Below are 24,361 nucleotides of genomic sequence, written 5' to 3' on the forward strand. Positions count from 1 at the left end.
CAATTGATTTTTTTTTTAAAATCTTCATGATTTTTAAATCTGCTCAAAATTTTTTGGGATCTGCCACATGATTTTTGACTACTTGGGGTTGGCAACAGCACATCTACCCTCTGGAAATCAGGCTCCCTTTTCAAGTATTTCAAGCTGGCCATCCAAAATCACTAGGCACCTTTAAAAACCTTGGCCATGATTCCTGGTCCGTAGAACTCCCCATTTAACTTTCTCCAGTCTATAGATGTTTATTCTCTTTCACAACAAACTGTCTCAGTTACCTGGCAGCCCATTTGTCAGCCGGGTTACCATAACAGTACAAAGGGCAACATCAGAAATCTTTGCTCTCCCTAAAGAGCACTGTATGTGGGAACCTCATGCTGTACTGTGTGAATGACTATCCTGCAGATTCAGATCATAAATACAGAGCTAAATGACAAAGAAATTCCTTTCATTTCTGCAGAACAAGAGCCTGAGTTTAAAATCCAGCCTCCAACACTGCACCCCCAAGTGCCTGCTGCCACAATTAATTGCAGCTGCAGGTTACCATCTGGGTACATAGTTGATTGTGGTCTCAAAAATATGGAGCTATTTTTAAAAATCAGCCTAATATGCCTATAGCCGGGAAGGGGAGTGTTTAGTGTCAGATCCTCAGCTGATGTAAATCTGCATAGCTCCCCTGCCATTAGCTAAGGGGTTACACCAGCTGTGGATGTAATCCTGACTCTGCTAGTGAGGCTAGGAATCAGGACTATGGGGTTATTTTCCCAGCTCTGCCACTGACTTGCTGTGTCACCTTAGGAAAGTCACTTTTAGTTGTGTGCCTCCACTTCATCTGTCAAATAAAAGCTGATGATCACACAGGAGATTGACGTTTGCAAAGCATTTTGGATGGAACATGTGTTAGACGTGCAAAGAGTGATCATGGAAGAGGGATTTCTAAGCTTTGTGATGTTTGCTTCATTCCTGGCTGAGAATATTATGTGATCCACTGAAAGAAATTATTTCTCCAGTCATGTGCTACTAAAAAGGTAAGTGATAAAAGGGCAAGTAAAGATAAATTTAGCAGCAGATTCAGACCATGTAACCATTTCTGCTCCTTAAAGTAAATGACCACAAGTGGCCTCAGGTGGGTTTCCTTTCTCTTCTTTTCTTTTTTGTCATATTGCATAGTGATTACATTCCATCTCCAGTTCTAACCTCAATCGGCAAAGGTGATACTGCACTATCAAAAGTGAAAGTATTATCTTTTGTCTCCTGGTATCTCACTAAATGCATTAATAATATGTTCATCACAGCAAGGGAAAGGGAGATTAGAATGTTGTTTCCTACCTCCTGGGGAGTGATAGATGCTAACTGCCACATCTCAGCAGCTCTGTAGCCAGGATTAACATATCAGCAACACCTGTAGCCTGTCATTGGTGCGGATCACAGATGGCAATCCGCAAAGCAGTGCAGTGAACGGCACTGTGCTATTTTGCCTTCATAAGAAAAGTGAGGTTTTTGCCAGCTGCTGAAGGCAATTCCCAAAGAGCACAATACGCTGGCAATTCCAAGAAACTGAATTTGATCTGTTTGACATTTGGGGTGTTATGGTGCTAGTGAGCCCCATTAGATTTGTAAAAGCCAATTGACAATTTGGGGGAGGGGATAAAGGGAAAATGTTTAAATTACTGCTGTTTTAGGCACAATAAAGAGTGCGCAGGTAGTGGCACATTTTTAGGTTATTTATTTATTTAGCTGCTAAATAAAAAGCACTTATCCAAGCCTTTAGGGCCCTGATCCCTTGACATCAGTGGATTTGGGGAGCCCTTCCATTGACTTCAGTCAGCTTTGGATCAGATCCTAAATGCTTTTACATATTCTCTGTACCTAGGAGGTATCGCTAAAAATCTGCAATGTGGAACAATGTCAATTCTGTGCAAAACCAGGTTTGCTTCTCCAACTATAAATCATCTTTTAAACCAGCCCATCATAAATAATACCTTCTTCCCCCATCAGACTATCTCATATCCTCTAACCTACCCTTTCCGCAAAAGTTCCTTTTGAACCAAGAAGATGGCACAATTTATCTGCTTTCTCCTTTAAATCAAACTGATCTATGGCACTGGGGCAGAGGGGATCTGTTCATGAGCATTCATTTGCCCCCCTGCACCACTGTATGAGGGACTGATACTGCACTGATATTAGAGCCAATGGAAAGCTTGACACAGTCTTCAGTGGGAGCAGAGATGGGTTCTTTAATGGGAGGCAGTGTGATCTGGTGCAGTGGTTCTCAAAGTCAGGCCGCCGCTTGTTCAGGGAAAGCCCCCGGCGGGCCGGGCTGGTTTGTTTACCTGCTGCGTCCGCAGGTTCAGCTGACTGCGGCTCCCAGGGGCCACGGTTCGCCTCTCCAGACCAACGGGGGCTACAGGAAGCAGCGCGGGCTGAGGGATGTGCTGGCCGCCCTTCCCGCAGCCCCCATTGGCTTGGAGCAATGAACCGCAGCCAGTGGGAGCCGGGATTGGCCGAACCAGCGGACGCGGCAGCTAAAGAAACCGGCCCGGCCCGCCAGGGGCTTTCCCTGAACAAGCGTCGGACCAGCTTTGACAACCACTGATCTCGTGGATGCAGTTCAGGAGATCTGGGATCTGTTTCTGGCTCTGCCTGCTGGATGACCTTGAGCAAGTCAGTTCACCTCTTTGTGCCTCAGTTTCCCTATCTGTAAAATGAGGATGGTGATCCTGATCCTCTTTATCAAGTGCTTTGAGATTGATGGATGAGAAGCACTACATAAGTGCTAGACATTATTATTTATTATCTATTCTCAGTCACTTTGGGCTAGACTCTGATCCTTTTAGTGCTGATGAATGATACCTTGCTCCATGAAGAGTTGCACCGAAGTTGATGGAACTTCTCATGGAGAAAAGTGCCAGTCAGCAATGAGCAAGGGTATCAGAATCTGCCCTTGTGAGTTCCGTTACATTAAAGAAAAATATAGTCCCTGTTAATGCAACACAAGGAGGATTTTAAGGAAGTTCCCTGCAGTTTATTAGAGTAGTGAGGCTGAAATAATAGGATACCACTGAATTCTAGGAAACTGGAGATTGATGGCAATCAGTATATTGTTGGCTCCAGAATAAGAGTCTGACAACAAATTTTGTGGTTCTAAGGAGGAATGATGATGATGGACGGGTCTATATTATCTATCTATCTAATCTCCAACCCTGCTGGATTCATGTTCGGGGGAGAAGGACCCTGCCCCAAAGAGCTTCCAATCTAAATAGAAAAAGCAGATACAAGGGTCGGGCAGGAAGACATGGTGTGAAAGCAAAGTCACTGAGCGGTTGTGTTTGGCAAACACCTTGCAGTCACTAAAACTGTTTTCGAAGAACATGTTGATTTTGCACTGGGTGCCGATTAAAGGATTATAGAGTGAGGCATGAGCCCAAAGGGTGGGATGGAAACCTCAGTCTGGTCAACACAGAATGAGATGACCTGTCTTTTAATAATAGTAAATAACAAAAGCTAGCTCTTAGAGAGAGTTCTTTATCAGTATATCTAAAAGTGCTCTCCAAAGTAGGTCAGTATCATTATCTTTTATAAAGATGGGGAAAATGAGGCCCCAAATGAAATGATCTGCCAAAGGTCACCAGCAAAGCAAGGAATAGAATCTAGTCTCCTGGATTCCTGTCCAGTGCTAGAACAGTTAGGCCATGCTGCCTCCAGAGTTTTGGCTAAAAATACCCAAACACTCGTCCTCCCAAGGCAGGAGTGGGGAGGAGTGAATAAAACAATCTCCCAATATAAGAGCTGGTCAAACATTAAAAAACTGGGGGGGTGGGTGGAGTTTACATTTCAAAGAAATTTTCCTTTCAAAGGATTTGGGTGGGTGAGTTTTTTTCAATTCCTCCCCCTAAAGTTTTTATGAACAATATTATAGAAATTGTTATGGAAAAATGTTTACTGAAACCCAGGTTTCTGGTGAATAAAAAAAGTATCCTTTTTTTATTTTTATTTTTTTCATCCATATTTCCCTCCAAAAATAGTTTTTTGTCGTCTCTGTTATGGTGAAAAACATTGACCATGTCAATATTTTTTTTTTCCTGAAAAAATTCTTGTTTGGAAAAAGGAAAAAAATTGCTTGCAAAATATTGAGTAGCTCTAGTGAATATCGGCCCCCCCATTCAGAAATAATTGTTTGCACACAATAATCATGAAAATATTTAGTTCAGAAAATTCAGTTTCCCATCCTTGCCCCCATACTCCTCCCCTTCCTATGGAGACCAACACCCTGTCCCCTCCCTCCCCACCTCATACTGCCCTCAGAATCCTGTAGCCCACCAGCTCTTAGCCTGGGCTTGGCTGCCATCTCTTCAAGGTTGTGTCTACACAGCAACTAGACACCCATGGCTGGCACGTGCCAGCTGACTTGGGCTCGGGCTACTTGGCTGTTTCATTCCTGTGTAGTCTTCTGGGCCCAGGCTGGAGCCTGAGCTCTGGGACCTTCCACCTCACAGGGTCCAGCCTGAGCTCGAACATCTACCCAGCAATGAAATAGCCCTGCAGCGTGAGCCTGAGTTGGCTGGCACGGGCCAGTCGCAGGTGTCTAGTTGCTGTATAGAGATCCCCTAAGTCTCTTGCCCATGGGTCTTCTCCAGAACCCCCACTCCTGGGCAAGCTCATTGTTCCTTGTGGCAGTTGAGCTCTCTCCCAGGTTCCTTTCGGAGTCTATCTATCTCTAGTCCCTGGTACTGCTCTTCAGGTCCAGCAACAGGGCAGTGATGGAGAGCAGACATCCAGATCCCTGCTCAGGGGTGCTGTGTCTGTCTGCCCTAAACCAAGTCGGGGGAAAGGGAAGGCTAGTCACTCCCCTTTCTGCTAGGCTCCCTAGCAATCTCCAGCATCCTCTCTTCATGGGCAACCATCCCCTTTAGCTCTGTAGCCAGCTTCATCTTTTTAAAGCTGCCCTTCTCCAAGCACAGCATGCTCTACAGATGTGTCTAATTGGCACTGCCCGAGTGCAGGGCTACTCATTAGACTTGCTGTCAGCGGCATGGGGGCAGGTCCCATCTTCAAACCCCCATCTTCATTTGAAAGTTGTCCTGTGACTTATAAGCATACGTTTACACTGCACGGTCCTTACTGTGTATGTATGTATGTAGAGTACATACCGCATAAGCCCCCCTAGCATGAGTATAAATAGTGAAGTGGGTGAGGTACAGTTTTTAGAAGAGTAGAGTAAAAACACCTCTGAATCTGTAGGGTATGTACCCTACATGGCTCTTGACACACCCAAGCAATGCCTCTCCCATCTACACAGGTTTCAGAGTAGCAGCTGTGTTAGTCTGTATCCGCAAAAAGAACAGGAGTACTTGTGGCACCTTAGAGACTAACAAATTTATTAGAGCATAAGCTTTCGTGGGCTACAGCCCACTTCATCGGATGCCTAGAATGGAACATATAGTGAGGAGATATATATACACATACAGAGAAAATGAAAAGGTGGGAGTTGTCCTACCAACTCTAAGAGGCTAATTAATTAAGAGAAAAAACTTTTGTAGTGATAATTAAGATAGCCCATTACAGACAGTTTGACAAAAGGTGTGAGAATACTTAACATGAGGAAATAGATTCAATGCGTGTAATTGCTCAGCCGTTCCCAGTCTCTATTCAAGCCTAAATTGATAGTGTCTAATTTGCATATTAATTCAAGTTCAGCAGTTTCTCGTTAGAAAAGCTTCAAAAAACAGACTCCGTTGCAAAATTGCCACCTTTAGGTCTGTTACTGAATGACCAGAGAGGTTGAAGTGTTCTCCTACTGGTTTTTGAATGTTATGATTCTTGATGTCAGATTTGTGTGCATTAATTTTTTTGTGTAGAGACTTTCCGGTTTGGCCAATGTACATGGCACATGGGCATTGCTGGCACATGATGGCATATATCACATTGGTAGATGTGCAGGTGAACGAGCCCCTGATGGCGTGGCTGATGTGATTAGGTCCTATGATGGTGCCACTTGAATAGATATGTGGACAGAGTTGGCATTGGGCTTTGTTGCAAGGATAGGTTCCTGGGTTAGTTTTTTGTTGTGTGGTGTGTGGTTGCTGGTGAGTATTTGCTTCAGGTTCGGGGGGCTGTCTGTAAGCAAGGACTGGCCTGCCTCCCAAGATCTGTGAGAGTGAGGGATCATCTTTCAGAATAGGTTGTAGATCTTTGATGATGAACTGGAGAGGTTTTAGTTGGGGGCTGAAGGTGACGGCTAGTGGGGTTCTGTTATTTTCTTTGTTGGGCCTGTCTTGTAGTAGGTGACTTCTGGGTACTCTTCTGGCTCTGTCAATCTGTTTTTTTCACTTCAGCAGGTGGGTATTGTAGTTTTAAGAATGCTTGATAGAGATCTTGTAGGTGCTTGTCTCTGTCCGAGGGATTGGAGAAAATGCGGTTGTACCTTAGAGCTTGGCTGTAGACAATGGATCGTGTGGTGTGTCCTGGATGGAAGCTGGAGGCATGTAGGTACATATCTACACAGTGTAGTGTCCTGCTCTGCAAGTCCCACAGTATAGTGTCCCCATTGCAAGTAAAGGCTCCATCACCAGGGAAAGCCTCCAGCAGCCTCCCCGCACTGCCCTTCACTGCCATGTGTAGCTACACACTGCAGTGTGGACACAGTCTGCTTTTCACATATACCCTACACGCCGCCACCAGTGGGACCCTAAGTCCCTCTCCCTCTCAGCTCTTTGTCTCAAACCGAGGTGAGCGCCTCATCTTCTCTTCAATGGCTCTAGGTGGCTGTTCCCCTAATCTTGAACCATCAGAGGAAGCAAATTCTCCTCTCTTAGCCTGAGGCTAGGAGTTAAGACGTGTTCCTTGGCGCATCACAGAAGACTTAACGTAGAAGGTGGGGTGTTTTGGTGTAGGCGAGAGGAAGCTATATATATATGTTAGGGGTCTGGCTATTACTTGAGTAATACAAATATCAACTGAAAACTTGCACATTCCACGATGCACCTCTCCAGCCACGCAATGGTAGGCGTTTAACAGCTCACAGCAATGCCAGCCAGCTGCTTAGCACAGCAAGAATACTGTGTCTCAGTGGAGCGACATCAATTTACACCAGCTGAGGATGTGGCTCGGTGACCTGCTGTTGTGTACAGGTTTTACATTCATTTACCAATGAATGTCAATTATAACTGGATGATGACAGGTTTGGCTAGATGTGAAGTGTATAAATCCCTGTTTAATTTTTGCCATTGCCTGAGATAACAGTATCCAGTTTTCTTGGCAAAGGCACAAAGAACCTGATCAGCTTTCCCTTGCAGTGCGGTATGCTGCATGTAGCATGAGAAATGGCTTTTTGTGGTTTAGCTTAAATCAACTTCATACCATAGACCAAAACAAACTTTAAAAAAAAATCTGTTTCTATTTTGCACTTAGTTTATGGTTCCCAACACAGATGACTAATGACACGCAAAAATCAGATGAGTTCATTGGAAAATGTAATGTGACTGCCATCTAGTGCTGCACAACAGGCTTTCAACTCTTGTCATGCAACTGAAAGAAGGTGAAATTTGAAATTAATGGAGATATTCCATCTCTTAGAACTGGAAGGGACTTTGAAAGGTCCTCGAGTCCAGCCCCCTGCCTTCACTAGCAGGACCAAGTACTGATTTTTCCCCAGATCCCTAAATGTCCCCCTCAAGGATTGAACTCACAACCCTGGGTTTAGCAGGCCAATGCTCAAACCACTGAACTATCCCTCCCCCCATAGTGAGGGACTTCTCAGCACTAGGACAAAAGAGTTACCTGTCCTACCAGCTGATCTATAAAACTGAGGATACATCTGAGTAACATTTTGATATTTGGTCTGCTCCAGTGAATCAGTCCTCTCTCTGTTCATGTTTTCAGAGCATACTGAACTCGGATATCATGAGGGAAAAGATCTGAGACCAGATCAGAAGGAAGCCAGCAAAAGGCTGAGACAGCATAGACAGAGTCCCGAATGAATACTATTAGCTTGTAGGACAGTGATGACCAGGCAATCCAGTGATCCATTAACCTCTGGGTTGGATAGGCCGAGGCCTATAGCAACATTAAGTAAGAAACAACTTTCAGTTGGTCTGCAGATGATTTCTCATCAAGCTTATCCCCTCTTTATGTTGATTTGACTCAGCTGTGTGTTGGCTCATGACTCCTTTGGAGAGCGATGGTAGGAATTTGTCAAAATTCAAAACTTTGTCAAATTTTCTTGCACAAAATTTAGAATTTTGACCAAAACAAGGGAACACTAGTGTAGAAACATCCCAAGAGCCCGATCCAAAGCCCAATGACGTCAATGCGAGTCTTCAGTTGACTTCCACAGGTTTTGGGTCAGGCCTTAAATATGCAAACAGAGCTCCAAACGTGCACTGTATCTGGAGTGAATCATGTAGTGCTCAGAGCTACAGACAGTCTTTACAGAAAGCCTGGTTGGGGCCTATGCTGCACACCTCATTCAGGTAACACTCCTATTACTGTTCCTCTGCATTTAGATACTTTTCAGAAATTGGAGAGGTCATGAGAAATGATTCACTAATTCTGGCAGGGAATGCAAAAGTGCCTCCTGATACTGTTCCTCCATTTAATATATTTCCACAACATGGTGATAAACTGGACACAAGTGATAGCTATGAGTTTGACTTAATGCCTGATGAAGTTAATAGAAGCCTTCCAGGAGCCATTTAATTGGGCCCTAACGGCAAAAATATAAGGCTGAAATGACACCTAGAGTTTCAAAGACCCCAAAGAATCTTTTGTCTCAAATTAATTTACCACAGGTCAAGATAAAAATACAGCGAATGCCATACTGTATTCAACCCTAATATTGGACCAAATCCTGAAGTCCTTACATGCTCCCTTTTACTGAAACTACTGCACAGTAACTTCAGGATTTGTTCCACTGAGACTAAATGACTTAATAAATTATGCATTGCATCTAACAAACATGCCATTACAATTGCTGTTCTGCAGAGCCAAAGGATGAAATCCCAGTCCAGCTGCTGACAAGCGCTCTAAAATGCAGGCCTTTCATTGTTTGGATGTTGCCTGGTGCAGTTAGTCATGTTCTTCATTAGAGGTTTAGGCCTGCCTATGAGAATAATCCTTTTTTACACAATTTAGCTCATCAGCTCTAAAGTTCTTCATGTTTTTTTTCTAAGCTTGTGTGGTGAAAGCCCATTACAAAGTCATCCCATGCTAGTTAATAAAATGGCATTGCTATTGCCTACAAATGGAGTAAGCTTAATTCTTCACAGTAATTTCTGGGAGAGCAATTTGGGATGTCTCCTGTCATCAAGCAATCTTGGTGGTATAGGGACAATCCTATCCTATTTCTAGCTGCTTTTTACCTTGCAATATACAGTAATCCTACAACAGCAGCTATCAAAACACATAAGTCAAATTATAGCTTATATTGGCTGGAACGCTGCAAGCAGCAAGGTCCAAGCCAAGTTTTTAGCTTTGCTTGGGTTTTTCCGTAAAGGTAGAAGGTATGCTTGTGAGATCTGTAATTAGCACCGTTGTACTATAAAAAGCAAAGTCTAGATGAAGTGCCTTGTTCCCGTTGTCCTGCACTTACATAACCCTACAGGTCCGTGCAAAGTGGGTGTACACTGCTATTAAACCAGAATAGTATTACACGTGCGCTTTTGCACTGGTGCAACTGACTGTCCAGGATGTGAGCCTGTGGAGAACCCAGCTCAAACTGGTAGCTTTTGGTAAGGATGTATTTTCCTCAATTCATGAGGTTTTGTAGTCCTCTTCCTGTCCAGCAGCTAATGTTCTGGTTTTACCATGCACTCTGCCCACCCTCCTCATTCCATGGGCTCTTCAATCCTCCATCCCATCAGCATATGACAGAGCAATAATGTGTATAGCAAGTTCTGTAAATATACCTATTTGTGATTCATCTGAATCAAAGGCCTATAATTTTTGGTCTTCTAAAATCTGAGGGTGTTCAGATGTAGGGTTTGGGGGCAGGCCCTCCTTATCTAATATTTATTGCTTGTATGAGTCCAGCTCTCTTTTTTTTCTTCATCACAAAACCAGGACCAATCTTACAAGGTACTGAGCACCCTCAAGAGCTGTTGACCTTGAGAGTTCTCAGCACCTCAAAGCTGGTCTTCAGCTCCTCATGGGATTAACACCTTCTAGCATCTGACCCTGCTCACGATGGGTCAGAATTGAAATGCAGGGCATGCTGCAGGCTAGGAATGAGGCACTGCATTGGTAGAGCAGCTGTGAGGGGAGTCTTGCACAGCACTTGCCCACGTTCCTGCTAGTTCAAATCTGTATTGTAAATCCTTTGCTTTCACGAACAATAAATTCCCCCATAAGCTACCAAGGAAGGAAGAAAGCCTCCAGAAAACCTGCCCATTAGCAATGAATAGAACCCCAAACAATGGTAAATATAGTTATTGCTCACTGAAGGGAGACTTTATTTCCTTTCCTTACTTTATGATCAAAACAGGCTTGATGTGCATTGACAAATCAATATTCCTTTCAAGGTGAATAATCTCCCATTGTTGCCACCAAGGCAATAGAAAAGGAAGCAGAAGTAACAACCCCGGGAGCTGTTAATGATAGATCTGGAACTGTTTTTGTTCGGCAAGCGTAATGATAGGCGTGATGCCATGAGAAAAGCTGCTGCAAGTATGTAGGGAGCAGCCCTCCTCACCAATCGGATTTGCTGAAAATTCAGCATCCAGGGAAAAGATTTGAGAGGGCAAGTCAGGTTGCAAGATGAAAGGGAAGGCAGTTTTATCTGCTCCAGTGGCATAATGGAGATCAGGTCCTCAAGCCTGGAAGAGAGATGACTTCAATGCTCAGATACTGTACCATGGGATTTTTGTTTCCTTTGGTACAAAGACCAACGTTTCTCTCTTATGGTGTGATTCCCAATCTCCAAAGGGTACATTAAGCAGGTGAAGAAGATCTGCAGATTTCAAGCAACACACCTGCATAAATGGAATAAGTTTGACAAGACAACTCAGTAAGGATCTTAGCTACAAAAATGACACTGCTGGTCTAAGATGGGAAACAGCAGGTCTAAAATGTGAGAGAGCAGCCAGGAGAATCCTAGTTAATGCTTCTGTCTCTAGTAAATTCTACTGATTAAACATGATGCACGTGTTCCTCTCTGAGCCTGCAAAAATGTGTTGTGTTCTGATGATTGCATGTCCTTCCATCACATTTATATGTAAATAGTAGATGGGAATTACTAACAGCATGGGAAAGTTTGCTCTAATCACAAGGGACTGGAAGTATGGGCAAAGCTACTAAAAAGGCAACCAGGGAATCCCTGGGGTCAAGATTCTCCCGGTTGAGATGTCAGACTAGTTTTGTAGGCAGAATTAGGTTTTCTGATGGGCGTTTATTATTTTCCTTTTCCCTTGAAAAATTCCATCTCTTTCTTGTTATGTGTTTCAGATGTTCTGGATGAGTGAAGCCCAACAGTGTTTTGTTGACAAAATTCCAGCACCAGAGAAGATAAATTCACCATTGCTGTAAGTAAATTCACCAAACAGAAAATTATTGTAAACGGATGAAAATGCTCTGCTCCTATATGCTACCCAGAATAAATATTATGCTTTAAAGCGAGTCCTTCGTGTTTCTGGCATCAAGCCGTATGGTTTAATGTGTATTTCTCTCAAATTAGAAAGTCACTTCTGAGTAGTCTGTAGACGCGAAATATTTACTGTATGGTTGTATCTGCTAGGAAGGCTGTTTTGCATGGGAAATTGATTGCAATTTATTTGTATGCTGCACATACAACTGGCTTCTCACAGCATTTGATTTATATTAATTAGTGTTTTCCTACTCGGATTTGCTCCCAATTTGTATAGCAGATTGGTTCTGCTGCACTGAATGATAGTAATAGTTTTAGCATATCAGATATGATTAAAGTAGGAGTTTGCATTCTGCGGGGCTTTATTACCTATTATGCTTCTTGTCAAGTGATTCCATGGAGAATATCGACTCTTTTGGTTTAATGTAATTGTTTACTTCATTGTGTTAATGCTTTCATTCACAGAGAAGGACGCTAGAAATCCGTTATTAAATCCACACAGATGTAAGACTCTTTCTCTCTGCATGTGAAATCCTCGGCGTCATTAGGACTGACACATGAGCAATACAGCCATTTGTACTGCATCCAAAACCTGGGTACAAAATGAAATGTTTGTGGGTAGTGATATTGGAGCGGTGCCATGGGAATTTTGGGTCGGAGACTCAGGAGTCGGTGCTAATATTACTAGATCTATGAGCTGCCTTCCATTGTTGGTGAGATGTTGTTGACTCTCCTGTGGACCTTTTGCAGAAGTCTTTTCTTTCTGAGAGATTGCAACAGGTAATTGTGGGCAATTGATCCACTTACTCAAGTGCAGGGTGCCTCAGGGTTCTGTTTTGTCATACATACACCCCCCAACCCCACTGCTATTCAACATGTATAGGCGGCTACTAGAAGGGTTAATGAAGAGGCAGGAGGCAAGGTGTTTTCAGTATGCAGGCCACACATGGAAGGTCAGAATGCTGTTTTCCATTTGCTAGAAGGAATGAGATCTTGAAAAACATTGCATCCCTGGCACACTCCTAACTCAGTGGTGATGTGGGACAATGGCCAATGACGTGTCACAGAACCACTATGCCCCCGCTTTTAAACACTTTCTTGGGGGAACCCCGTTTGTGTGTTAGAGCCGGCCATGCAGCCACACCACCTCTGAGATGGAGCCTCTGGGATCCAGCACTCCTGCTTCATGCCATGAGCTCTGCCCAGCCAATCCAGCTGAGATACCCTCCTGGTGAGGGACATGGACACTCTTCAGGACTAATGCACACCAACAAGTGTAACCCACACACCTCCTGGGTGCGGTGTTCTGTCCTACCTAGTGGCACCGAGACCACTTAGAGAGAGAGTTAAATGAGTCTGCCCTACAGCCTTAGCTAACAGGCAATTGGCTTTTAGCTCATGCGGTAGAGGCTCATGCACTAAGCTCCAGAGGTTCCCAGTTCAATCCCGCCTGCTGGAGACCAGGGTCTGTCGTTACACAAGTATTTGCAGTGACACAGAGCTGTGTTTTCAAAACAGAGCAGGATTTATTAGTCAGATTTGGAACAGAGCATTGGAAGTTAGCTTAGCACAGAGAAATGAAGGTTAAAATATAGTCCATCTGGCCAAGTCAGAACAATCCATCAGCCAAGCCAGAATGATCCATTGGCCAAGCTGCAATGGATTCCATCTCCGGCTTGGTCTCTCTCTGACTCTTTAGTCAGTCCCAGAAGAAAGCAGTCAGTCTCTTCCAGAAGCCCATACTTTATTTCCTGCTGGTCACCTCCCAGTCCTTTGTCTCCAGGCAGGGCCATGCTGAGTTCACAACCCCACCTGCCCGAGCTTCTCACGGCTGAGTGTCAATTTGTGGAGTTGTTGGGGGCTTCCATTTTCCCTCTGGACCCCTTGTTGATCTGGGTCAGTTTCAACCAGTTCCATAACAACCCTACTGGCTGTGCCTAGACGGCAATGCAACATGCTTCATATCCTGGACTGCCCCCCATGAGCAGACTTAACCCTTTTGCACCCTCTGGGTAGCAATGCCAAGTTCAGAGGCAAACTGAGGCACACATAGAACTCATAAAAAATATTACAGAAAACTCCCACCCCTTCATGGCATGCACCTATACTGGTCATCCTTTAACTCTATGAAGGGGGCATGCAGGAGGGCACGTGCAGTTACCACAGAGCAACTATACAGCAGTTCCATGACCTGCCCTTAGGTTGAGGGTAGAATTTCTTCCATCCTTTTACCCCAACCAATTAATTATAGGTATAAAGCCCATTTACCATTGCATTAGCCTTGGTATTGCCCATTTTATTTCTTTTCAATGGCATGTAGCACAATCTAAGAACTGAGATAGATGGATTCTGAACTCTTCTGACCTTCCATTTCTTGCTGTTTCCATTAAAATATCTGGACTCCAATGCTTTACACTATAACAGATGCCGAGAGCCATGAAATGGAAGGATTGTTCAGCACTGAAATTCTAAAACATCATCTTGATAGTTTTTGAATAGGAAAGATGATTTAAAAGAGAGAACCTGGAACTTTGTGGGCCAGACCTTTAGCTGGTATAAACCAGCATAGCTCCACTGAAGTTAATGGAGTGACACCGATTTCCTCCAGCTGTGGATAAGGCCTTTTGTGCGGGGGAGGTAATCACATTCTCAGAGAATGGATGCTTTCATTTGGACTGTACCCTTCCTCTGCTATATCACATGACAATGGGCATGTAATAGGCTATTTCCTACCTTTTTAACTGGGGGGAAAGGTTTCAATGAAAAATGTTCAACCCGGAGCTATTTTAAACAACGTAGATACATTACTCTTCACTAAAACTAGAAATGACTCATTTTACAGCCGAGTTCTTGATGTCTTTGCCATTTTACCTTGGCCCATTGTCTTTCAAGAGTAGAACCAGACCTGGTTAGTAGCTGGCTAGAAAACCTTCAAGCAAAGCCCCTCCTGAAATTGGTGGTCATGGTAGTATAAAGGGCACTTTTCCCTGAATCAGTGCCTACCTGTGTGTTAGTGGTTCTATACCATTGGAGTGAGCAGCCTTTGGATAAGCAATAATAGTGGTGTATGTTAACTGTGGTATCTTGGGCAACTACTAGAGCCAGTCGGCAATTTTTCAATTACATGTTTATTGGAACTGCCCATTTGTCAAAACCAAAACTTTTTGCAGAAACCTATTGTTTTAATGAAAATTTCTCAGGTCCAGGAATATGACAGAGAGGAACTGACTCCATAGTCCAGTGGTCAGGGCACTCAACTGGGATGTGGGACATGCAGATTCAAGTCCCTGGTTTTTCTGATTCAGAGTTGGGACTCAAACCTGGGTCTCCCACATCCTGTGCGTGTGCCCCAAATCAGGCTATTAGCTGTTCTGGGTTAGAGGTCCCTCTCTGAGCTTTTTATAACATGTTTCGAAAGGTCTCATTTTCATTCCAATGCAGGATGAAAACAAATTTCAAACCCTGAATTTTTTTCATAAAATGGAAATCTTGTTTTCTGGCCATCTCTAATCATTAAACGTTTCCTGCCCGAATTTCCCCCTATATTTCAGCTGGAGAAGTTATTCATTGTTTCACCTTCTAAATACTATTGTATTTTGCATTTGGTACAGAATTGCTCTCATTTTTTCCTCCAGATATGACTGCATTGTTATAGTGGGTGGGTGCTCTCTGTCAATGGTCTGTGAAGTACTTTGCATTCAGATCGGGCATTACTATATAATTGTAAGTTATTATTATTGCATCATTACAAACTAAATATGATGCCAAGTGTCAAATTGTTTACCTGGTGATAAGTTTGTGGGGGCGGGGCAATCACTTCCTGCAGGGAAGGCTTTTTCTGAATGATGCAGTGCCTGCCGTTTCCTCCATCGGAGCTTAGCATTAAAGAAATTATGACAGTGATTATGGGTTTCTTAGTTACAGAAAGCAGAGAACAAAACATCCCTTAAGAGAGATTTCACATCTCATCATGTACTCTTACAATTTGCCTGTCTGATTTGCAGTATTTAAATCTTTGTAACATTACAATGTGTACAGGGGAAGGAAGTTGGGGAAACCGACATCAACTGGTGTAGATCAGCTTCGCTCTGTTGCTTCAATGGAGCTACAGAAATCTACAGCAGCTGAGGATCTGTCTCATAGATCCTAAACTATTCCAGACGTGGCAATTTCATCCAATTCTTTGTACTGAGTCTTCTATATAAATACTTTTTTCAAAACAAAGTGAATATCAGTTTTGACAGCTCTCTGATTTGAAGTATGCAGGTATGTCTTGACAAAATCCAGAGTTTTTCACTCACAAGATATTCATAATACATTGTTTCTACCTGCTTTATCCCTCCCCCAAAAGAGTGGAAATATCAGTATATTTGTGAGTGGGATGAAAATGTGTTCAACATTTTCCAGGATACACAAGAAGATGTTGTCCCTATCCTGAAGAACTTATAAACAGATGGCTGAATTTGACTTCCGAATTCAAACAATGTAAGTGTATGGAACTCCATCTACCTCCAGCTTCCAACGGGTTTGAAACCGAACCCCAGGTTTCCTGGATGAAAAGCTCGTCCCCTTTCGTATACCTCTCCATCCCATTTCTCTTTAAGTTACTGGGCAAGATCCTCATCAGATGGAAATTAGCTGGTGTCAAAGGCCAAACAATAACTGAGCAATTTAGCCTAGTGACGTCTCATTGAAATGATCCTTTTTTTCCCCTGGCTTTTTTCCAGCCATTACTGGAGATTTAATTTTTGTTCAGTCCATCTTAGAACATCATCAACAGCAGTAGAATCAGATGTTGCATTATGCAACTCCGTTTTTTATGTCTCTCTGCCTTTCTCCTCTACCATATGTGATTTCATTAACCTCAGTCAGGGTTTCATTGTGGATTTACATGGTGACATCTCTCCTCATCTCACTGAAATGATCTTTCTGACTTTTGTGTATGAATCCGATTACAGGACTCATTCAGCTACAGCTACAGCTTACCCTCTTCCCCCTGAGGTGAGTGTCAGGGCTGTTATTACTGCAAATGTATCACCCACGATACTGGCTCCTGGCATCAAAGTGATTTTATTATTTGTACCATGCGTCAGAGCTCTTTGTCTTTCCACACCGCTCACTCAGGGGGTTCCCTCTGCACACAGCAGCAAGATGCTCTTTGCTCACCCTGTCTTATTTTCTTTAGCGTCTCTTTGTTCTTCTTTCCAGCAAATTGAACAGGCATGGGTGATAGGAGAGTTTAATTCATTTCTGGTGATTCTTAAACTTTGTGAGCTGTATCTGTTAGTGCTATAGGCTTGGAGCTTAGAATTCCATCTGTTCCACAGACAGAGGAGTGCCCCTTTTTAAGGAACTCTTAGTTACTCAATGGATATCACCCCCACAAGCCAGGAAGCACCTGATACTACAGGGTGAATTTCAGGGATCCAGAACTGTAGCTAGAACACCAACTACTATTATGGAACTTGTCATGTAGTTTAACAGGGTGCAAAATTATGCAGCTAAAAAGTTCTGTAGCTATCCAACAATTAGGGCACTAGCCTGGGAGTCAGGAGACCTGGGTTCAATTCCCTGCTCCACTACAGACTTCCTGTGTGACCTTGGGCAAGTCATTTAGTCTCAGAGCCTCAGTTCCTCACCTGTAAAATGGGAATCCTAGCCTTGCCCTCCCTCACCGGGGATCTCTTATCTGGACCTTTCACACGGCACTAGCCTGCAATAATGTCACCATGTTCCATGCATTTCCCAATTATTTGTTTACCTGCCCATCTTGCTTTGATGTTTGTTCAAAAGGCTCTTGCAAATAGACAGGATTAGAAAGTAAATCCTTCTGTCGTCATTTTTTTCTTCAGTTCACCCAGTGAATGATTCTGCAAGCTTAATATCAAAGCCAAGTGGCCTTTGGCTCTGACCTTTGCCTCCTCGTTTTGTGGCTATGACAACACAGCATGACTGACTGGCAGATAAAGCAGATTGGTCTTACTCTGGTTTGCCTGACTACGGACTATGAAGATATAATTACTACCATGGAAACAAAAGCATCCCATAAAAGACAAGGGTATGTAACTGTTGGGGGCAGCAGGAACCCTGCATGAGTTTGATCACAGCCTGAGCCAGGGTCACAGGGTCTACAAGGAAACCAACCCTGCAAGTTCTTTCTTTTGGAGGTTCATGTTTGATGAATTCAGGACACTACAGGGAACTCCCCTCGAGCTGACCCTTTAGTGCCCCACCCAAACAATACCCAGGCAAAAATTTCTTACCCTAGTTGTTGGTTTTTAAGGGCAGCCTGGCTTTTGCCGGTGGAGTTGAGATGTCTGCTAGGGTTGGACGCAAGTGAGGGTGGCCTGGAAAAGGAGGTTGACCAGCTTTCAGGCTGTGCAGAGAATTTCCATCCTTTCCAGAAACAAGTGCCAGGGTTCCTGGCCGTAGCAAACTGCCAACCCAACGCTGAGTCTGAGGAGGCTTAAAACGTGGTGCAAATATTTCTCAGAACAGCTCTAGCGTTGGGAACTGATCCAAGTATGTCTGGTTCCTTTTAGTTATTGCAAACTATTCTCATTGTGAAGGGCAAATTATGGACGCGGCTCCAGTGTCTCATTGTCTCAGCCCTGTGATGGGGTGGACTAGGCCTTGAGGCATATGGCAGTCTGGCCCTCAGGTGGCAGTGTGTGTGAATATGAGTTTGGCATGGGCAGATTTCTCCACTTGCTCCTGCTGTTGGGTCCCTCCTCGAGCGCTGTAACTGGTATGATGTCACAGAGGGGAGTTAAGGATCCTGCCCATGAGTGTAACTGGCCCTCCTGTGGAGCTGGCACCCTGGCCCTTGAGCATATTTTTTTTCCCCTCAGTGGTGGAGTAGCACAATGGTGTTGTCTGAGTGACCGTGAACTTGTAATCTAGCCGCTGCTCCTTAAGCTATAAGGGAGATTTCCTTTAGCTCCTGTGGTAGAGGACTGCATTAATGGAGCTAGTGTGCCCTGGCTGTGCTCAAGGCCTATGGGTGTGTGATTGATATTGTGATTTGGTCTGTTGCCTGCAGCCTATGGATTTATTACAGCAGGTCGAGCAACTGGAGACTTCCTACCAATACTTCCGCTTTTATAACCACTGACCCAAACCCTTGAGCTGTCATGCAGGAGCGACTCGAGTATGGATGTGTACACAGAGGGCCGCCTCCTGCTCCCACTGAAGCCCACAGGAGTTTTTCCATTGATTTCATGGGGACTAAGAGCTGGCCCTGAATATCTACTGAGTAACACAACAGCATCAAAATGAGAGCAAGCAGTTGGGCTGCATGAGAAGAGTTTGGTGTCTGTATTTTATACAGCAGCTCTGAATTTTGGCACCTGTTGTTTGTTGCTGATGGTAAGGACCGGTCTACTCAGTGGTCCATAAACCTACAAGAACCAGTCCCTGCCCTAAGAAGCTTACAATCTAGGTCTGATGTGGAAAAAAAACCCCAGTGCCGATATGTGCAATGTACCAGGAGACTGTACAAGCTCAAAACGGTGGAGAGATCTTGCAGAGTTCATCAATGAAAGGCTTTTTTGCGTGTGGCCAGTTCCAGCAACTAGGAAAAACTAATAGCATTGGCTTCATGAGGCCAGACATACTGTAGGGAGGCACTGTGCAGTTCTCCCCACCGCCCTGCCAAGGCTCCTCAGTTCTTGCCCTCAACACTCCTATTATTCCCCTGTGAATGCTGCCAGTTGGCCTGATGATGTGGGCGTACATAAAGAGCCAAATTCTTCCCTCCGTTACCCTTGGCACCATGATAAACTTCAGGGGCGCTGCACGGGTGTTACTGAGGGCAGGGTTTGGCAGCCAGCTTCCAGTACGAAGTAGGTCAAGGCCACCAAATGCATTTTATCCAGGAAGTTTGAATCCATACCTCTAGCAATAGAAATCAAACACCTTAAACAACATTGTGTTGCCTGCCCCGTTAGCTGGATGCAAGGCGACGCTGTACACAAAGCTTTATCCTTGTGCCGGGGTGAATGGAAATAAGAGCATTTTTCTTTCACCTGAAGTTATATGCGGTGGAACAAGTGCTTGAATCCCCCTACCTACATCACTGAATCACACAGAATGTAGCATGCCATCTAAAGGATCCAGGCAGAAACTGTGCTTTGCTTTAACTGTGTATTTTTATTGAATAAAACTAAGCTAAGAATCCTATAGTTGGGGCAGTATATTTTCTTGCTCCTGTAATTTATGAAATATTGAGACATTATGGTCTGTTAAATTCACCAAAGTGCTGCGCTGTAACGCCCCCGTGTGGACACTGTAGGCATGAACCCCACAAGGCTCCTAGTTCGCGTTTACATAATCTTCTTTAAACAGGACTACATTAACAAGAACTAGGAACCTTTGAGTTCGCGTCCGCAGCATCCACGCTGGGGGAGTTACACTGTAAGACTTTGGTGCACACTGCTATTCAAACTCCCATAATCTGAATTGTGAGGCAGTGTAGACATGAGTTTACTCACAATAAAATGAAGTCGGATGGTATCTACCTGTTCTCTCTTTTGGTGAATCCAGCCCAGTGTTTCCAGATGAGACTGCCTATGAATAATACACTTTATCCTCTGAGTTTTCTAAGTAAAACGCTAAGGATACAGTGCAGTATAATGGTGTTGAGGTGGCAATTCCCCGGGAAGCAAAGAGGGATAGCAGATTGAGTCCTGTAAATCTCTCCCAAATGCATGAGCTGTCACTGTACTCCAGAGGGCAGTATGGTAATACCTATGATACCAATCCTATCAACAACGATTCCTCCAAATCTTCTTAATTAGACTATTTATATTAGATATTAATATTAACAATTTAACTGATAGGAGACAGAAACCATCAGGTTTATGAAAGCAACATCAGATGACATACCTTAGTTAAAATGCTCATTATCAGTTCGTAAGAACCTGATTTGCAAGGGTTTATAAGGATACAGGGTTGAAGTTTCACTGTCGGTCTAGCTGCATAGTCTTTTTAATTTTTAAAATGGTTTATTCTTAAGCTATTTTCAGGAAGGCAAATAAAAACTAGCCTTTTTTTTTGTTTCATATGCTTTATGTAGCAAGCTAGCACTTTTTGAAAGGAAAAACAAAACACATGAACAAAATGACGTTTTTACTGGCAGTTAATCTTTAATGTGGACTGGAACTGTTTAGTAATAAAAATATATATTTTTCTGAAATCCAATGTATTTACTTTAGAGAAGTACCTACTAAGGATGCCAAGTAGTTACTTTTTCATATAGTTTTTTTTTTCTGCTCAGTAAATTTATAATCAATGAAAGTCAAAGGTCAAGATGATTTGCTTCAAAAAAAGCATCCAAAAGGTTGGCCACGTATCCATAGTCCATCTACTGGTGTTCCCATGTACTGCAATCTATAGTGTTCTTGGGTAATGTTCTTCTTCTTTGTTATTTTTACTCAAGGATGGGTCTGAACCAAAATCCTGGATCTGGTAACCCAACAAACTTTGGAGGATTCAAACTCTGGGTCCAAAGTTTTCCATCTTGGATCCATGAATAGTTATTTGCTTTGAATAGTTGACTCACTCCCCATTATTAGAGCTTTGCAAAACTAGCTGAGCCAGGTTCTCCAAGGTTCACAAATCTGGGCTGAGTTTCAGATTAATCGGAGCTGATTTAACTATCTAGCTAAACTACTAGTAGGGTGCCAATGACCTAAGTAATATGGTTTTGTGGTTGCAGGCCACGTAAAGATGGAGCCTTTGGGTGGTTTTGAGCCAAAACCAAGTTGTTTGTTTGGGTTGTTATATTATTGTTACAATATCTGTATTACATTACAGCTAAGCACCACAATATACTGGGCGCTGTACATACATATAGTAAAGGAAGAGCTCTGCCCTGTGTAAGGGTTGGGAGGAGTAGAACTCAGGTCTCCAGGTTACTGAAACTTCTGCACTGCCACAGGAGAACTATGATCAATGCACTATAAATCCTGGGAAACTAAGCATCATGGGAAGTGCCACCCATGGAAGACCTGATTGGCGGCATCCTCTGTGACCACTGATTGATTGGTCCACGTGCATTATTTAATCATGATGATTCAGGAAGCTGTCTGTACAACTCAGCAGTCCCTGGCCTGATGTGACAACAGATCCCACTATCACACCCTGCTTTGGACCCCGGCTCTGTTTTTCGGCTTTGACCCTTGGCTTGACTCTGGATTTCTGACTCTAGTTCTGAACTTTGGCTAGACCTGTGACTCTAGTTCTGAGCACTAGGCCTTACTCCTGGTCCTATCTGCTATGCCAGACCACTTGCATCCTGGTTGTTACACCCTGAAAGGGTCACAGTCTAAATAGACAAGACAGGCAAACAGTGTGTGAAAGGAAGTACTATTGGCCCCATTGTATAGATGGGACATTGACGCACAGAGAGATTAAGTGAAGTGCCTAGGAAGCCTGCAGCAGAGCTGGAACTATACCCACGACTCCTGAGTCCCAGTCCAGTGCCTTGGCCGCAAGAGCATCCACCTTGTTTGAACAGGTAAATCTGAAACTCACGTGGAGGGAAACCCCATGAACTGATACCCAAGTGAGGTTTGCATGAACCCCTGTAAACCCAAACTCCAGTTTCAGTCAAGTTTAATAATGACTGCATCTAATTTTCACTGTGCCTTTATAGGCTTTCATTCCTAGCTAGATTTCTCAGACTGTTTGTGCTCTGGTAGAATATTTCAGCTCCATGAACGCTCTCCAGAATGGATGGACCAGTGATTGGTGTCGCTCAACTTTTGCACATTGTTTTGACTCACCACGTCTGGCTTTAATACCACTAATATGTATCACGGGAACAGGGCGGTCTGCCCTTTTAAGGCCAGGAGGCCTGGGGACTTTCAACCCTGTTCAATTCGCCCTGCCTGCTACACCTGCGCTGGTTGAGGGCATAAGGGGAAGGAAGCCCAGCAGAGGAGATCTAGCTGGAGGGGAGAGCGGAAGGCTGAGGAGAATCCTGAGAACGGCACAAGGCGGACAAAGGCCTGTGAAAGACTCCAGGTGGGAAGGCCTAGCAGTGGCTATGCAAGAAAGAGCAGGGGGCAAGCCAAAAGAGCCCAACAGGGGCTGCGGGGAGAGATGGAAAGGAGCCTGGGAAGAATGAATGCTGAGCCTAAAGGGTGAGTGGAAGAACACTTGAATTAGAGGAGAGAAGACAGACCCATTGGGAAGGAGGGACTGGGCCCAGTTTAAGATTGAGGCAAAGACTGGGTGTTTTGTTTGTTTTGATTTGGATTCCCTGGGGGGGGGGGGGGGGCGGATTTAGCTGGAGGGCCAAGTTGCTGCCGCATCACATCTTTGCCTGGAGTAGGCTCCAGGTGGTTGTGGGGAAGCCGGGGCAGCGCAGCTGCAATGTCACGCTATGCTGCAAGGGGACACTCTGAGCCAGTGAGCTTTGTAACAGACCCTTTCAGCGAGTGAGCTGTACAAATGGGATCTCCCTCCAGTTCTGGTCGCAGTTAAGCAACCAGTCACTGGACACAGATCTACATGGGTTTGCTCAAGTCGGTCCCATCCTTCTTCAAGATGCTGAGTGTCTCCTGAGAGAGCCTTTGCACTGTATGCTGTCTGAATCCGCTTCACGCCAATGTGGGGACAGAGAGGAGGTCGTTTGTCTATCATCTATTGAGCAGCATCTGGGTGTGGGCTGCCCTGAATTGCACGCCTGTTTCAGTGACCTCATGTGCAGAATAAGTGAAGTGCAAGGACCATCCTGCCCCTGGCTTGCTGACACCCCACTTCTGCCCCACTCCCAGCTCACCCTGGAATGAACATGAGCCCAGGACTGCAGCAGAGGCAGCTCAGAGGTGACTTTCCTCCAGAGTGTTTTGGGCATCTAATCTGAGGCACCTCCCCTGCAACTCCTTTGTGCCTACTTGGCCTAGAGAAGTCTCAGGACTACACAGAATAGAACTTTGTTTACGTGATTCAGAATTTAACAAAGTTGGTTGGGCCCATCACTTAGAATTTCTTGATTGGGTTGTTTAGGGGGATTGTAAAAACTTGAGGCCTAGGGTGATTAAAGTATTTGACTTGGTTTTACTTTCAAGCTAAAATTTAGAATCCACCCTAGTTCTTTCTTCAGAGCTTCCAACATTAGTACAGCAAGTGGCCAGATCTCAATTCAAGCTCATCTTTATGCTATAACGCCGAAGAGTTCTGAACGGCGAGCCATCCCTGCAGTAAGGATGGAAAACTCTTCCTTTAAAACATTATATGAATCAAACCAGGATCATATTGCAATTGTTACAATAAAACGACCAAAATATGAGTATTGTTTAGCCGTAAAAATCTGAAATTGGATCCTGACCTACATGCTGTAGAAGGCCCTGTGTAAATACTGCCAGCATGAAAAATGGAAATCTCTACATACTGTAACCATAATAAGCTGTCGCTTCTCCTTCTCGCCGAGTGTTACTTCACTTTTTGTGGATTTTTATCAGGGTTTTGTTGAGTGAAGCAGAGATTAAACTAAATACACATGGCCTAGAAACCACTTACGACTACTGTGTATAGATGGAACAGACTATACTGAGATTGTGAGCTGGTGACTTGTATTTCAAAACAAGTTTAGTCCTTCTTTCTGTGGTTGTGGAGGTCCTTGTACGTGTCTCTTTACATTACCTCAGCTATGAGAAGTGAGGCGGGCAAAGAATGTGTTTGGATCAAATTTGTTATGGTTTTGGTTCTCACGAGATGAATACAATAAAATATTATGGGACCATACTTCTACCCTTTCCTCGGATGGTTAGGCTTGCGACT

At 44.0% G+C, this 24,361-nt stretch overlaps 1 protein-coding gene across 3 annotated transcripts in view; it reads left to right on the plus strand.

Annotated features, from left to right (window-relative positions):
* PCTP (phosphatidylcholine transfer protein) overlaps positions 1-24,361 on the plus strand; it is a 108,279-nt gene that overhangs the window by 38,109 nt on the left and 45,809 nt on the right. For 2 of the 3 annotated variants that reach the window (XR_010591885.1, XR_010591884.1), the window contains exon 5: positions 11,434-11,510. Coding sequence is in view for 1 of the 3 variants with exons in the window: in XM_042841027.2 (XP_042696961.1) it covers positions 11,434-11,450 (17 nt within the window). In the remaining 2 variants the exon portion in view is untranslated. Of the gene's footprint in view, positions 1-11,433; positions 11,548-24,361 lie in introns of those variants that run through there. The other variant, XM_042841027.2, reaches the window with a different exon arrangement.

This window comes from Chrysemys picta, chromosome 12 (genome assembly GCF_011386835.1).
Source record: "Chrysemys picta bellii isolate R12L10 chromosome 12, ASM1138683v2, whole genome shotgun sequence".
Classification (NCBI taxonomy): Eukaryota; Metazoa; Chordata; order Testudines; family Emydidae; genus Chrysemys; species Chrysemys picta.